Genomic DNA, 14284 nt, shown 5'->3' with positions numbered 1-14284 from the left:
TTCTTTTTCAAAAGTGTCGATTGGGTTCTAATTCTTTCAAAATGCACATCTAGGTCCTAATTCTTTCTAAGTTGTTCACCCGAGGTTCTAATTTCTTCTGACCGCCGTTGACCAGCTCGCGTGGCGCTTTGACCGCTGCCACGTCGACTCGAGGGCCCACGCGGGATAACGACCAGTCGTGCGTTTTTTCAAAAGAGCCCCCCAACCCTAATCTCTCTGCAGTCGTAGTCCTTTTCCTCTCCTCTTCCCCACCTCTCTCTGCTCTGGCGAAACAGGGGAGATCGACGGCGACGGTCCGGTGAGAAGAGGCAGGCGGCCATCATAGGCACTTGTCCGGCGGTGGCGCCGCTAGGATGGCGCACGTGCATCGGCGACCCGGAGATCCTCCTCCACGATACGGTCAGTGTGGTGCCCATAACCCTAACCCTCGATCCTTTTTTCCGCGGATTTCGATTTAGCTCAAATCGATGGTAGTATTTGACTGAATCCCTCGATACCTAGGAGCACAAGAGGAGGTTTTTACCGTAGAAATCAACTATGGTGGATTTTTCTGCGGATTTGGCCGATCGAAGACGTATGTCGATGGGAAAAGTTGCTCTGTTCGATGGTTGCGAAGTAGATACATGGTCTCCTCTCTGGCTCATTGATTTTATGCAGCAACTAGGATATAGTGACCAATCTAAGCATGTTATTTACTAGTTACTGCCTGGAAAGAATTTAGGCGATGGACTGCGGATTGTGGACTGTGACACTGACACTTTGCACATGACAGCAGTTGTTCCAAAATTCCAGTACTTTCAGTTGTTTGTTGATCACAAAGACATGGCCTTTGACAATGTAATGGATGATATTCATGTTAGTGGTACACCTGAGCTACCTCCTGTACGAAGCCCTAAATCTCCTGGGTTTAGCAGTGGAATAAGAGGAAGTCCCAGGTTTAAGGTGAAAGCTCATAAAGGCAGACTGGACCAATTTAATGCAGGCAACAACAATGAAGGGAGTAGCAGTGTTCCACCAGTGGGACAAAATGTTGGACACGAGCTTAGAAGAAGCGGGAGGAAACTTGTGGTAGAAGAAGAAATCCCCAATGAAAATGACAGTGACAGTGGCAGTGATGACAGTGAATGGGATTCAGACTGGGTCGACTCTGACAATGAAGTAGGCAAAGATGATGATGATCTATATGAAGAATGGGTTGATGAAAAATTTGAGAAGAAGAAAAAGAAGAAATCTGAATGGGAGCAGGACGATGACTATGATACAGATGAACTGCAGGAGCTACAAGATTCAGAGCTTGAAGATAGTGATTCAGCAGAGGAAGTGGAAGTAGTAGATGCACAAGGAAGGAAAAAATGAAAAAGAAAGTGAAGCTGAAAAGGTGGAGGCCTGAGAACATGAAAGAAGTCAATTTTCACATAGGCATTGTCTGTCACTGAACTAAGAGCAGCAATTCAAGAGTACATTGTGAAGCAAAGAGTGCAAATTCATTACATAAAGAATGATAAGCAGAGGATAAGGGTAGGTTGTGTTGGAGATTGTCCCTGGTTCTTATTTGTTGCACCTGACAGCAGGGCCAAAGCATGGGTTGTGAAGAAGTATGTGGGTGAGCATACATGTGAAAGAGAGTGGGCACTCAAGCAATTTACAGCAAGATATTTGGCTGGCAAGTATGTGGAAACATTTAGAGCAGATGAGAAGATGACACTGCAGAACTTTGGCAGACTTGTTCAATTGGACTACAACATGCAACCTACTAGAAGTAAGCTAGCTAGAGCAAGGAGGATTGCACTAAAGATAATTCATGGAGATGAACTTGAGCAGTATAATTTACTGTGGGACTTTGCAGCTGAAATCAGAAGATCAAATCCTGGCAGTACCATGCTTGTGAATGCAAACAATGGAAAGTTTGAGAACTGCTACATGTCCTTAGATGCATGCAAAAGGGGTTTTCTGCTAGCTTGTAGGCCCATTATATGCATTGATGGGTGTCACATTAAGAACAAGTATGGTGGAGTGATGCTGACAGCTGTTGGAGTTGATCCTAACGATTGTATCTTTCCCATTGCAATTGCCATAGTAGAAGTGGAAGATACTGTCACATGGAAGTGGTTCTTGAACACACTGAAGGAGGATCTGAACATACAAAACACAACACCATGGACATTGATGAGTGGTAGGCAGAAGGTAGTAAGAACATTGCAGCATTTCATATTATCATACTAGAGCATTTCATACTGTAGCATTTCATATTATCATACTGTAGCATTTCATATTATCATATGTAGCATTTCATTTGTTTGTTCTACAATGTATGTAGGGCTTGATCAATGCTGTCAATGCAATGTTTCCTGATGCACAACATAGATTTTGTGTGAGGCATCTGCATCAAAACTTTGCAAAGAACTGGAAAGGTGATGTATTCAAGAATAAATTGTGGGAAATTGCAAGAGCTACACATGAGGCAGGCTGGAAGAAGTACATGCAAGAGATGAAAGAGCTGGATCAGGGGGCCTATGAGTACTTGGATGCAATTGACCCAAGGCAGTGGCGCAAGGCCTATTTCCATGAACTCCCAAAGTGTGATTTGCTTCTGAACAACAGCTATGGAGTGTTCAACAAGTAAGTGGTAGTACTATATCATTTAAATTGTCATACTGCATCATTTCATACTGTTGCAACTGTACCATTTCATGTTGTCAGTACTGTAGCATTTCATATTGTCAGTACTGTAGCATTTCATATGTTCTAACTATAGTGATTTCATAGGTATATACTTGATGCCAGAGAAATGCCTATAGTTACTTGTCTTAAGAAGATCAAGGACCAATTAATGACTAGGTTTTATAGCAAGAATCTGGAATCTAAGGAGATGTGTGGTCAAATTTGTCCCAAAATTAGAAAGAAACTAGACAAAAATATTAACATGTCCAACAACTACACTGCATTACCAGCTGGACAACACATATTTCATGTTATAGGCATGGTTGGGGAGTATGATGTGAACGTACAGAAGGAGGAGTTCTCTTGTAGGGCATGGAAGCTCTCTGGAATTCCATGTAGACATGGAGTTGCATGTTTAAGACATGAAAGAATTAAACTAGAGGATGTTGTCAACAAGTGCTACAACATTGATGCTTTCAAAGCTGCTTATGGCAAGATCATAATGCCATGTAGTGATCCTAGAGTGTGGCCTAAAACTAATGGGCCTCAAATGCTGCCACCACACTATGAGAAGAAAGTTGGTAGGCCTGGAAAGAAGAGAAAGAAGAACCCACTAGAGGAGGACAATGGAACTAGGATGAGCAGACATGGCATTATTGGACACTGCAGTGTGTGCAATCAACCAGGACACAACAAAAGAAAGTTCCCTGAACTAGGTAGAGGACAACCAACAGCAGCACATGAGGCAGGAGTAGAACAGGAGCCAGCAGCAGAAGAGGCAGCAGCAGAACATGATCCAACAGCAGAACATGCAGCAACAGAACATGTGCAAACAACAGAACATGTGCCAATTCAGGTTGTGCTTCCAGAAACACAGCAAAGAACTAAACTACCAGTCAAGAGAAAGCCCAGTTGCAAGGTGCATTTCCCTTAAATGTTTCCCTTAAATGCTGTTGAAAACTAAAATTGCAATAGTCAACAACATTTCTTATTTTTTTGCAGAAAAAGGCATGTCCACAAGTGGGCAAAGGTACATCTAATATGTGATATCTTCTTCTATGAATTATGATCTTGCTTCATCTACTGTGATTGAGATTTTACAGGACCAAGTGAGAGCTTTTTATTCAAATGCAATGTTAATAAATGCAATGCCATCTGTTCTTCCAGAAATTCACCTACATTACTAACTACATGTTTGGTTGGTTTGTAGGATATAGCTACTCAACAATCTCAAACAGCAGTGCCATCTCCTCTACCAGAAAGCCAGTTCATTGCAAACTACATAGATGCCCTGCCACCTCCAAGAAGCCATACTACTGCTACACTAGGTTTGAAGAGAAGGAAGAAAGTGAAAAAAAACCTAAGGAGAACAAAGCCCCAACAACTCAGAAGTGAAGAGCTACAAAGATGTTATGGAAAGAAGCAGTGTAGGATGTTTTTCTTTTGCTTAGGAAACAAGATGGTTTGTAATAAAACCTCATGCTGAGATGTGGCTTTGGGTTTCACACAAACCATGGAAATGTAATACTTTTGTTGCACAACTTCAAGACCTTGTAATGTTGGGTCCATCTATCTATCTTTCAGACTGCTTTTAAGTTCAGTTACTAGTAAAAGAAAGGCCTTGCATATTACTGTTTATTTGTGCTGTCAATGCTAGTAAAAAATGCTGCCAAAGTACAGAAAACAACCAAAATGCTGCCAAATTTTAGTTCAATTTCATTGCAACAGTACATCATCAACATCTGGATACATCAACAAGCATTGATCACTGGATACATCATACTACCACATCACTTCTTAAATCCTACATACACCACAACTACAATCAGTACAACAAGTGCACTGAGAATACTCCTACAGCGAAAAATGAGCTCATTCATCTTCTGCATTGCTTCTGCATATGCCACAATCTCGACAGTGCTCTGCATTGCTCCTGCACAAGCCTCTTGCACATCTGTTTCTTCACTTGCAATGACACCAGCCGAATCAAAACTGCTCAATCCACGGCTGACATACCCAGCTCTCACCAAAAAATCAAAATAGTTGTCCGGTCCATCTTCCCAATAATAATGTTGGCAAGGATTTGGTGGAATCTGACAGAAATTGAGAAAAAAATTCAGCCAAAAAGAAACACAGAAACATCAAATCGATTGGGCACTTGTAGAAGATCTTACATGGTGATTGGGGCACTTGTAGAAAATCCTGCCAGGATTTGCCTCCGATTTTGACACAAGACGAATTGTAGACCGAATGCGGCAGCTAGGGCATGGTACCAACGGCAGCATACCCGCAGCAGCCATTGATGAGATGGGCGGCGAGAAAAGGGCTAATGCCGGAGGTGGAGCAGGCGCTTGGGCAGCCTTCTTCCCACGGTGCTTCACGGCAGACGAGCTAGCGGCGGGGACATGGCGGCGACGGCGCGGCGCCAGAGAGAGGGAGAGAGCGAGCAGAAGACCTAGGGACCGGGGAATGAAGAGAGCATAAACTCCAGGGGCCAAACTGCTTAAATTACCAACCTCCAACCGCGGGAACTCTCCCGCGTGGGCCCTCGAGTCGACGTGGCAGCGGTCAAAGCGCCACGCGAGCTGGTCAGCAGCGGTCAGACGAAATTAAGACCTCGAGTGAACAACTTAGAAAAAATAAGGACCCAGATGTGCATTTTGAAGGAATTAGGACCCAGTCGACACTTTTGAGAAAGAATTAGGACCGCGCTTGTATTTTACTCTACTACATAATTCATCTATGTATAATCTACAGTATATACCATCGCCCACGACCAAATTTACGCCCGTCTTGGGGAGGAAATTCTCCCCATGTCGCTCGCTCGTTTTGCACGAGAGCGCCTTCCTCTCAAATCTCAACTCCACTCCCATCCCATCAGAAGACGTCCCATCAGAACTCCTGCTAACGCGGCACATGAGCGGCACAAGCAACACTTTGTAAATGGCCTTGCCATTCTAGCCCTTTTCCTTAAACTTATAATTTCAAATATCTTTCTCAAACTCGATACTCTGAGATAGAACGAGAAAAAGGCCGAGACACCCTCAAACCCCATTTTATTCTAGAAAAGGGGATCAACACTGCTCGTATAAATGGAATGAAATTTCTTGAATTTCACACAGGAGATTGCGCTTCCCTGCTTTAGGAGTTTCTTCCACCAGTGTGCCTATAGGGAGATAATAACTCTCCTAAAACCCGTATTTGCAGTTAATTGTTAATTGGGAAGTGGCATTTCCAACTAAGTACTCTCTCCGTTCCTAAATATTTGTCTTTTTAGAGATTTCAAATGGACTATCACATATGGATGTATATAGACATATTTTAGAGTGTAGATTCACTCATTTTGCTCCGTATGTAGTCACTTGTTGAGATTTCTAGAAAGACAAATATTTAGGAATGAAGGGAATAGAAAATAACACTAGAGTGTGACCCTCACAGCCCATGCACAATGGCGCAATTATCAAGGGCGCGTGTCAAGAGGGGTGTAGAAAGGAGAATCTTACGAAACCCTACATTTTAGCCCTGTTCGGTGTCACTCCGCTCCCGGAGCTGGCGGAACTGCAGTTGAAAATGACGGAGCTGCAGTTCCCTCGCTCCGCGGATTCCAGGAATTGGTGGAGTACCGAACAGGGTCTGTCTTTAATTCAACGAGGAGGATGGGACAGCCTTATTTGTTTATGTCAATGACAAAAAGCTATGCATATTAATCAATCGAACTCGTTAAATTTTGGGGGTCTAAACTTTGTTGCACCCTGCCCCTAAAACTTTAACTCCCTGTAATTCTTCACCAAAAGTAAAATAAATAAATAAAATCTAGCTATTCAGAGCAGTGCAGGCGGGAACTCTGAAGTTACGGGCGACACTGGAAATAGTACTGTTCCAGAACACTGATTCACCCCCAAGACGGTATTAGTACTAGGTCAAGTTAGTAGAGACCATGCTAACTGTTCGCTTCTATGTTTTGCATGCTGGCAAACAAGTACTTCGCCAAAAGAAAAAAAAAGTACTTCCTCAATTTCCGGGCCGACTCCCAACGGCAAGAAAGAAATACCCTGTGGAGAAAATAACTAGAGTGCATTAGGACATAAACAGTGGAGCAGCGAATGACACCTGAATTTTATACTCCCTCCATCCCAAAATAAGTGCCTCAAGCTTAGTATACAAAGTTGAGACATTTATTTTGGGACGGAGGGAGTAGGATAAAGCATTCACATTCACACATTGCATCTGGAAGTCGAAATCTCAGACACGATTTGGACAAGGTAAGTATGACATTATTTGAATTCCACAAACAAAATAGAAACGCTTCATGTATGGTTGGAAAAAGATTCATTCATAGGGGACAATACAGCACTTCCTTTATCTAGGAAGAGGAGCAAAGAGAAGAACTGTTTCGCTGGCAACTACAGTGACCTGACCCATCGCTGAAATTTTGTAGTACATAAACAATCAATGACAAGCTTGTTATATGATTCTCACAGCTACAGATAATATTAGGGCCCAATCCAAGGCACCCGCAACACAATTCTAACGCATGGAAGACTACAAATGTCCACAACATTGTTAACCTGACTACCTATCAAAATATGCAGCATATTACTTATGAAGAGAATTCTTGCCACTCATTATACGCCTTGCCTCTTGTATATTACTAATAGTGTTACAAAGAATAGTGCCGCTAGCATTTTTTTAAAATGACTAGGGAGTTTTACAGCTAGGCAGAACATGACTGGCCATAGCAGCAAGGTTCGGAGTCGGGACAAGATTCAATTCTCTCCCGATTTCCTTTGTAATTGTATTGAAGTTTCAAATTCAAACAACAAATAAGAGGAGGCTGCAAAAGACCACACAGTAACATCAAATGACATGTCCTACACAGGAACATTGTAGCTCCCAGCCGTCAACAGAGAAATCTGCAGTATGAATTTAAGGTGGCATTAGAGCATGTTATATAAATTGATTAAATCATGTTGGAACTGTTTCTCAGACAGGGTAACCAAGCTGGATATGAAAATGTACTGCGACATACTTGCTGATACACTCTAGAGTTTGCATTTCCGAGTGATTATTCTGGTATAGCAAAACCTATGCTACGCTATCAAAATAACAGATTTTTTTTTCTAGAAATTGATCCCAGAACGTTGAATTTACCACTTAAACTTATCTTGATTAGCAAATATACTGTATTAAGATTTCTGAGTACCGTACAGGATTATCGGTTGATCAGTAATTCGACTGCAAAATAACATTCATATTCAATTAGTCTTTTAGTGAAACACATACGTGAACTTCCCAAGGAGCTTAGGCACTAGTTTTTTGCTCAATGCAACTCCCTGAAGGTTCTGCATTCTTTACAATCCATGGATGCTTCAAAATATCGTCAAGAGAAATCCTCTTGCTTGAATCCTTCACTAACAGCTGCATACAAACTTCATACTCTCAACTTCATCTCCTTAGGATATAAGAACCCATTATCCAAAAAAAAAAAGATACCAATATTTCAAATGTTACCTTGCAAATGAGATCCTTGGCATCTGCAGATATGTCATGAGTTTTAGGGAACAGCAAGTCCACTTTGACTATCCTGCTCAAAATTAATATTCCAGAGAATGTGTATCAAAGGAAGACCAGGCAAAACACACACTGTAGCTACAGAAACATTGTAGCTCTTACCTCATCAGGGTATCTTGCTGTTCTGCAGCTTCAAAGGGTGGCGAGCCATACAAAAACTCGTAGCACAGGATTCCTAAAGTCCAGTTGTCAACAGCGTAATCGTGAGCCTTTTTCTCTACCATCTCTGGTGCCAGGTAATCTATTGTGCCACAGAGTGTGTGACGTTTAGCATTTGATCGAACCGCCCATCCAAAGTCTGCAATTTTAAGTCGGCCCTGCAAAGTGGAAATCAAGTAACTTCTATAAATAGATTAAAAAAACTCAGCATCTTATGGACAGAGAAAGAGTTAAAAGTGTCAACAGCAATCAGCTCTCACATACCAATGTTGACAGCACAATAAAGGATAGTCTTTACTATAGTTTCTTATATGGATGTGGACAGCACAACTAATAAGGTGTCTGACAGTATTTGATAGTCACTATTGCGACAGAAGTAGCTCCTCAGTAATCTCGAGAAAGGTATACAGGATATGCATCTACAAAGTAACCAGGTGTTTACAATCATATATAGTACGCAAGTGCAAATCAGCATAATCATGTGAGACCAGCAGTATTTACCTGCAAAACGTGTACTATTAGTCAAAGAAAAGAAATGTGGCACCCATGTACATTGGTGGACATCGCATTCGAGTTTTAAAACTGTGGGATGTCAAATATTACACTGCACTGTTTTACTTATAAATAATTATAGAGTAAGATACCACGTATCTGCTATTTCGTCTCTGTTATACAGCTAACTGAAAAATACAAGCTATGTCTGCCATAACCTCAAAATTCTCTTCAATTGGATTAATCACCATTCACCAATGGCCATAAGTTCCAAACACACGAAATGTATAGTGCTTCAGTTACAAATGTATAGCTCCTGAAATTCTCCACATATATCTTCATAAAGTTTCAGCCTAAAAGGATATCTTGATAGTTTATGCTTGCAGTAAGGCCAAGGCAAATGGGATCTATTGTCTCTTTTATCTGATCTCACAAGTAATTTTCACATATCGGCCATATCTATAAGTAAAAAAACTAATCACAATGCACAAACATGCATTCCCACTCTTCCAGGAAACATACATGCATTTCATTAGAGCACAAAATGGTACTAAAATTACCTCAGCAATGCATGGGTCCAATTATTGTTTACTCCATCTGTTGGTAGGCATAATTTACTTTCCGCGAAAAAAAGGTAGGCAGAATTTACAGCAATGATGTAGTTGAATTCCATTGTTGATAAACATGGATGGCCAAGAAAAAAACAGTACATTTATCACTGGCATATCAAAATATTGCCCTATTTAAATTCTCAAAATAAGCACTTTGATACAATAACCCATAGGGGTGCAGCATCTGCATGCAGAAGAACCAACCTCGATATCAAGGAGCAAATTTTCCGGCTTGATGTCCCTGTGAATTACCTGCTTCTTGTGACAGTACGCCAGTGCACCAGCAAGGCTTGCTACATACTAAAGCAAAAGAAAATGAATTGGATCAACAGAAAATCCAGCACAACGATGGTAAGTCAGAAGAAAAGCAACATAGGTCCATCATGTTTGACAGCCTCATGTGCAGTATATCACAAACAGAGTACATGTCATACTAAGCAGACTGTTTGTTTGACTCATTACTGTTCAGAATATAGAAATACGATGTACTTTGTTTGGATCTTCGGGTTGGATGGTTTAGATCTCAGACTGGGTTGGAAGTGTCACTCTTGAGATGGGTTTTGTGTACAGAAAATGACAGATTTTCTTCACTCCATCGTTTATGAAGAGGGTGTGTGAGGCTTTTGCCTTGTGTTTCTAAAGATGTTCTGGAGTTCTTAAGAAGTTCTTCATCTTGCACTGATGTACAGAGATCCATCATACCCAAATAAAATGAATAACTCATGCCAAAATCCTTAACAATCAGACAGTTTACTGATTTCAACAAGGCATGACTAAACACATAGTATTGTTTTAGAACACCTACTAACAAATATGCTAAGGTAGAGACACTACCCTTTTCACTGATCTTCCTACCTCACACGACCTCAATCAAAGTAACTTCACCAGTGAAATGCTAGAAAAAGTCTATCGATTTTATGGGCATTTCTGTGGGGCGGTCAGAGCTCAAAAACGTTCAAGCTTCATTGCAGATTGCAAATAACAACTGGGTTGGTCGAATCAATAAACGCCGCACGGCTGAGGGAAAGACGGCAGGAAAGGGATGAGGAGGGCTCACTGTGGCGGCGGTCCGCTCCGAGAAGTGGCTGACGCTGCGGAGGAGCTTGTAGAGCTCTCCGCGGGCGGCATACTCGAGGACGAGGACGACTCGCTCGGCGTCGTGGAACCAGGCAAAGAGTCGGAGCACGTTGGGGTGGTCAAGGCCATGCTGGATCTCGATCTCCCGCCGCAGGTGCGCGTGGAACCGGTACTTCTGCAGCTTCGCTTTGTATGTCACCTTGAGCGCCACCACGTAGCCGCTCTGAATCGCCGCAGTTTTCCGCCGTGTTAGCACCATCGGAGTTGAAGTTTTTTGAGGGAATCGAAATTTGATGGTTCGGGGGCCAGGGTTTCAAGAGCCTACCTGCTTCTCGCGGCCGAGATAGACCTTGCCGAACTTGCCCTCTCCGATGAACTTGCCGATCTCGAAGTCGGAGAGGCTCCACTCCGGCCGCTCCATCAGAGGGGCGAGGACGATGGAGGCGCTGCTGGTTGGTGGAGAGACGTTAAATGCACCGATACGGATACGTAAATTCACCATTTCAGAAAATCGCCCATACGGGGATACATTTTACATTTTTTCAATTCACTAAAAATATGTATAGAAGCTAGGAACAGCAGATTACCTTCTTGTTTGCTCTCCTGAGGATGCTGAAGCAGCTCCAAGCAGCTCCAACTGAAAATGTTGATACCCTGTTCCAACTCCAGGTTCCAACGGGATAGTTAGACTTTAGTAAGTGTAAAATGAATATGGAGCAGCAAATCAAATAATTAGTTAGCTGTTATCATGGCATAACACGAAAGGTGGAACCGAAGATCAATCAGGTAACATGCAAAAGGGGAAACAATCACTTTAAACGGTAATATTTTAGGGCAGACTGTTAAAATCAACAACACAGCATAACAACTATATTCCCAATCCTAAACAAGATTTGGGACATCTATCATGCCCAACAATACCACTAGTACTAATGTTTTAACCAATTTCGGCCTGTATAACCAAGACAAGGCTCCTGCTCTCTCAAATTGCATGTTACTGCTAAGCTTTGATTTCAGGTCAAGACGGTGCAGATAAAACAACTTGATCTTTTCCTTTTCATATATCGTCAGTCACTGCATGTTTCACTGCTAACATGTTCAAACCAAAACATTTTCTCATCTGAAAAAATATTCAAACTACAATCTGTAAACATTTGCCCCTACAAGCATTATCACAAACACCTATCATGCAAAATCCTTTCACAAGTAAACTTTAACACGCACTGGAAAAAATCGTGCAGCAAGTACTCATCAAGAGATGGACATCGTTATATTCTCACAATATCCAATCTACCGCAAGTGTTCGTCCAATACATAAATCAGAGGGGGAAAATGGACAGACAGAGGATGCAAGAGGAAGGAGGGAGGGGGTTGAGGGAAGAGGGAGGAAGAAAGGAGGACGAAGGAGTGAGTGCTGGCTACCTGCCTATGGACTGGTCGCCGGCGTAGCTCCGGGAGGAGGCGTTGCTGGGCGGGAGCGGCTGCTCCAGGGAGGGGGGCGTTGCTGGTGGGAGCGGCTGCTCGACGGAGGGAGGCGCTGGTGGGCTCCTGTGCCGGCGGCGGGGCAGCGGAGGCTTCGGCCGGCTGGGCGCGCCGCGGCGGCGGGCTGGCAGTCGTGGCGGCAGGCCGGCGGCGGCTAGGAACCCCTGGCTGTCGCGCTCGGGAAGGAGGCCTCTCTGGCGTTCACTCGCTCGAGTGCCGGAACCGCTGCGCGTACGAAACTTCCATTTCCGATCTAGTAGGGACGATGCAAGATCCATTGGCCAGTACACGTTTGGTTCCGAGAGGGAGTGGTGTGTCCGACAGTCAGCATCCGATTTGGGTACGATGCAAGATCCAGTGACGCAGTTGAATTTGAATCGTCGTGCAATGGTCGTATGGATACCAGCCGCTCAACGGTTTGATTTGCGGCGTCGGACAAGGATGGTACACAAAGTTGTGTACGTACACCATCTATGTGGTCTCCCTTTTTTTTATTACCGAAAGGGAAACGTTTCTGGCCGGTCCGCCGGCTAACGCTCGCGCCGGTCGCTCGCTGGCCATCGATCAACAAAACACTGCTCGCTTCTGGGCCGTCTGATCGAACATCACACGAGGTCCCACATCGCTCGCTAGCCACCACATAATCAGCCCACGCTCCCTTATCTCGTTCTTTCTCTCGTGAAGCTTCCCAGGCTCCCAGCCATACGTTTCCTTATCTCCCCCACGTCTCTCGCACAGTGACTAATCTCTGCTTCCCCAATCTCTCTCTTCCGAGCAGCCGCACGCCGCTTGAAGCCCCGACGAGCCGCCCTGCTGTTAGCCGACCGGCCGGTGCACGGTGTGCTACAACCGCGATGCCGCGGAGTTACAACCGCAATGCCGCGATGCTTCAACCAGCAGGCGGCCGTGTAGCGGAGCGGGAAGACGCGCATCTGCGGAGGAGAACACGTAGCCCGTTCCAGCTCCGCCGTTCCAGCTCAAACCAGCAGGTTGATGCTGCAACCTGCGGTGGGCAACACCGGCGAGGGACGGTGTTGCGGTCGGCGCCGCGGAGCTACCATGGATGCAACACGAGGCAAGAGAAAAAGCTGCTTCGGTCAACGGCTTATTTGTTGCGAGCGACGGCAGCGAGCATCGGCGGTGAGCATCTGCGGCGAGGCAAACGGGCGAGGTCGACGAGCATGGGTCGTCGGCGGCCAAGGACGAGCGGGCGCTGGTCTCTTTCCCCTTTTATTTTTTCCTGCTTTTTTTGCTGCAGCGTTTTTTGTAAGGTTGACGAAGGAATCGTATGGTCTAGAAAAGCTAGATCGTGTGGTCCACCTGGGACCGGCCGAAATTTTCAGCCGGTGCGCCGGCGCCTATCAGTCGCCCTTACCAAAAAGTCTTTGTGGCTAGCTTTATATTACTCCCGAATACGTAACACTTGCATTGTCGGCTAAAAAATTAAAAATAAAACTAGGGAAGAGTCCGGCCAAAGCGTCGAAGGATAGCGTCTACGTGGTTTACCGTGAGCTGCGAATGTACTTTGGGCATGCAATACTTACACGGAATTAAACGACCCTCTTCTACAACAGAGATAGTACACGTTTTGAATTCTCAAAACATCTAGACAATTGATCTATGAAGAACAAACCAACCCGCTCCTTTGTGCATTGAACTTTTGAAATTTGTACAACACCTAAAAACAACCTTTGTGCATTATATGTTTTCAAGATAGGATGAAAAACAGTATAATGCTATTGTCCTTCTTCTTTTTCTTTTTAATTGTTTCCTAGTATCATCAATGTGATGATGATGAGTATACTTTTGCACTAATTCTATAATTTTTTAAACTGGATATTCCAAGGAAATCACCCCGATCTTATTACTAATGACTAATAAATACAAAAGATTGTGAATCTCGTTGTTTAATGTCTTTCCACGAGAAATAGACAATATAAGGGCAGAAAATGAAGCTATAAAAGGAAATATGAAGTATATATGGAGATCAAGCCACATCAACTGGACGCGCCACAGGCTAACTAGAGCTGAAGACAACGTCTGATACGAGCGTGAGTGCTCGTACCACCTGCCAACAACTCCATGACGTTGTCCCTCACGCACTTCATAAAAGGCCCGAGGCCCCATTCGCAACAGAGAAGAGTCGAAGAGCAATAAAACCATCAGAGTCGCCAGGATCACCACCATTCCTAGAACCCTAGTTGTCGCCATTGTCGTTGATGATCTTCATC

At 43.8% G+C, this 14284-nt stretch overlaps 1 protein-coding gene across 4 annotated transcripts; it reads right to left on the bottom strand.

Annotated features, from left to right (window-relative positions):
• Positions 1-7082: 7082 nt before the first annotated feature.
• Positions 7083-12339, bottom strand: LOC123138152 (serine/threonine-protein kinase Aurora-3). Of its 4 annotated transcripts, none has more exons than XM_044558067.1 (9): positions 11998-12339; positions 11159-11225; positions 10897-11020; positions 10552-10794; positions 9699-9794; positions 8335-8549; positions 8173-8245; positions 7945-8079; positions 7083-7574 (listed from the first exon to the last, which is right to left on the bottom strand). In XM_044558067.1, exons 1-8 carry the CDS (start codon positions 12329-12331, stop codon positions 7963-7965), a joined length of 1269 nt encoding a protein of 422 aa, XP_044414002.1. In that variant the 5' UTR covers positions 12332-12339; the 3' UTR covers positions 7083-7574; positions 7945-7962. The 4 variants fall into 4 exon arrangements, with proteins under 4 accessions (XP_044414002.1, XP_044414009.1, XP_044414024.1 ...); XM_044558074.1 differs by having other exon boundaries at positions 10897-11017; XM_044558089.1 differs by having other exon boundaries at positions 11994-12272.
• Between the last annotated feature and the right edge of the window lie 1945 nt (positions 12340-14284).

Source organism: Triticum aestivum, chromosome 1B, assembly GCF_018294505.1.
Source record: "Triticum aestivum cultivar Chinese Spring chromosome 1B, IWGSC CS RefSeq v2.1, whole genome shotgun sequence".
Taxonomy (NCBI): Eukaryota; Viridiplantae; Streptophyta; class Magnoliopsida; order Poales; family Poaceae; genus Triticum; species Triticum aestivum.
This window is presented reverse-complemented; position numbering and strand designations above follow the sequence as displayed.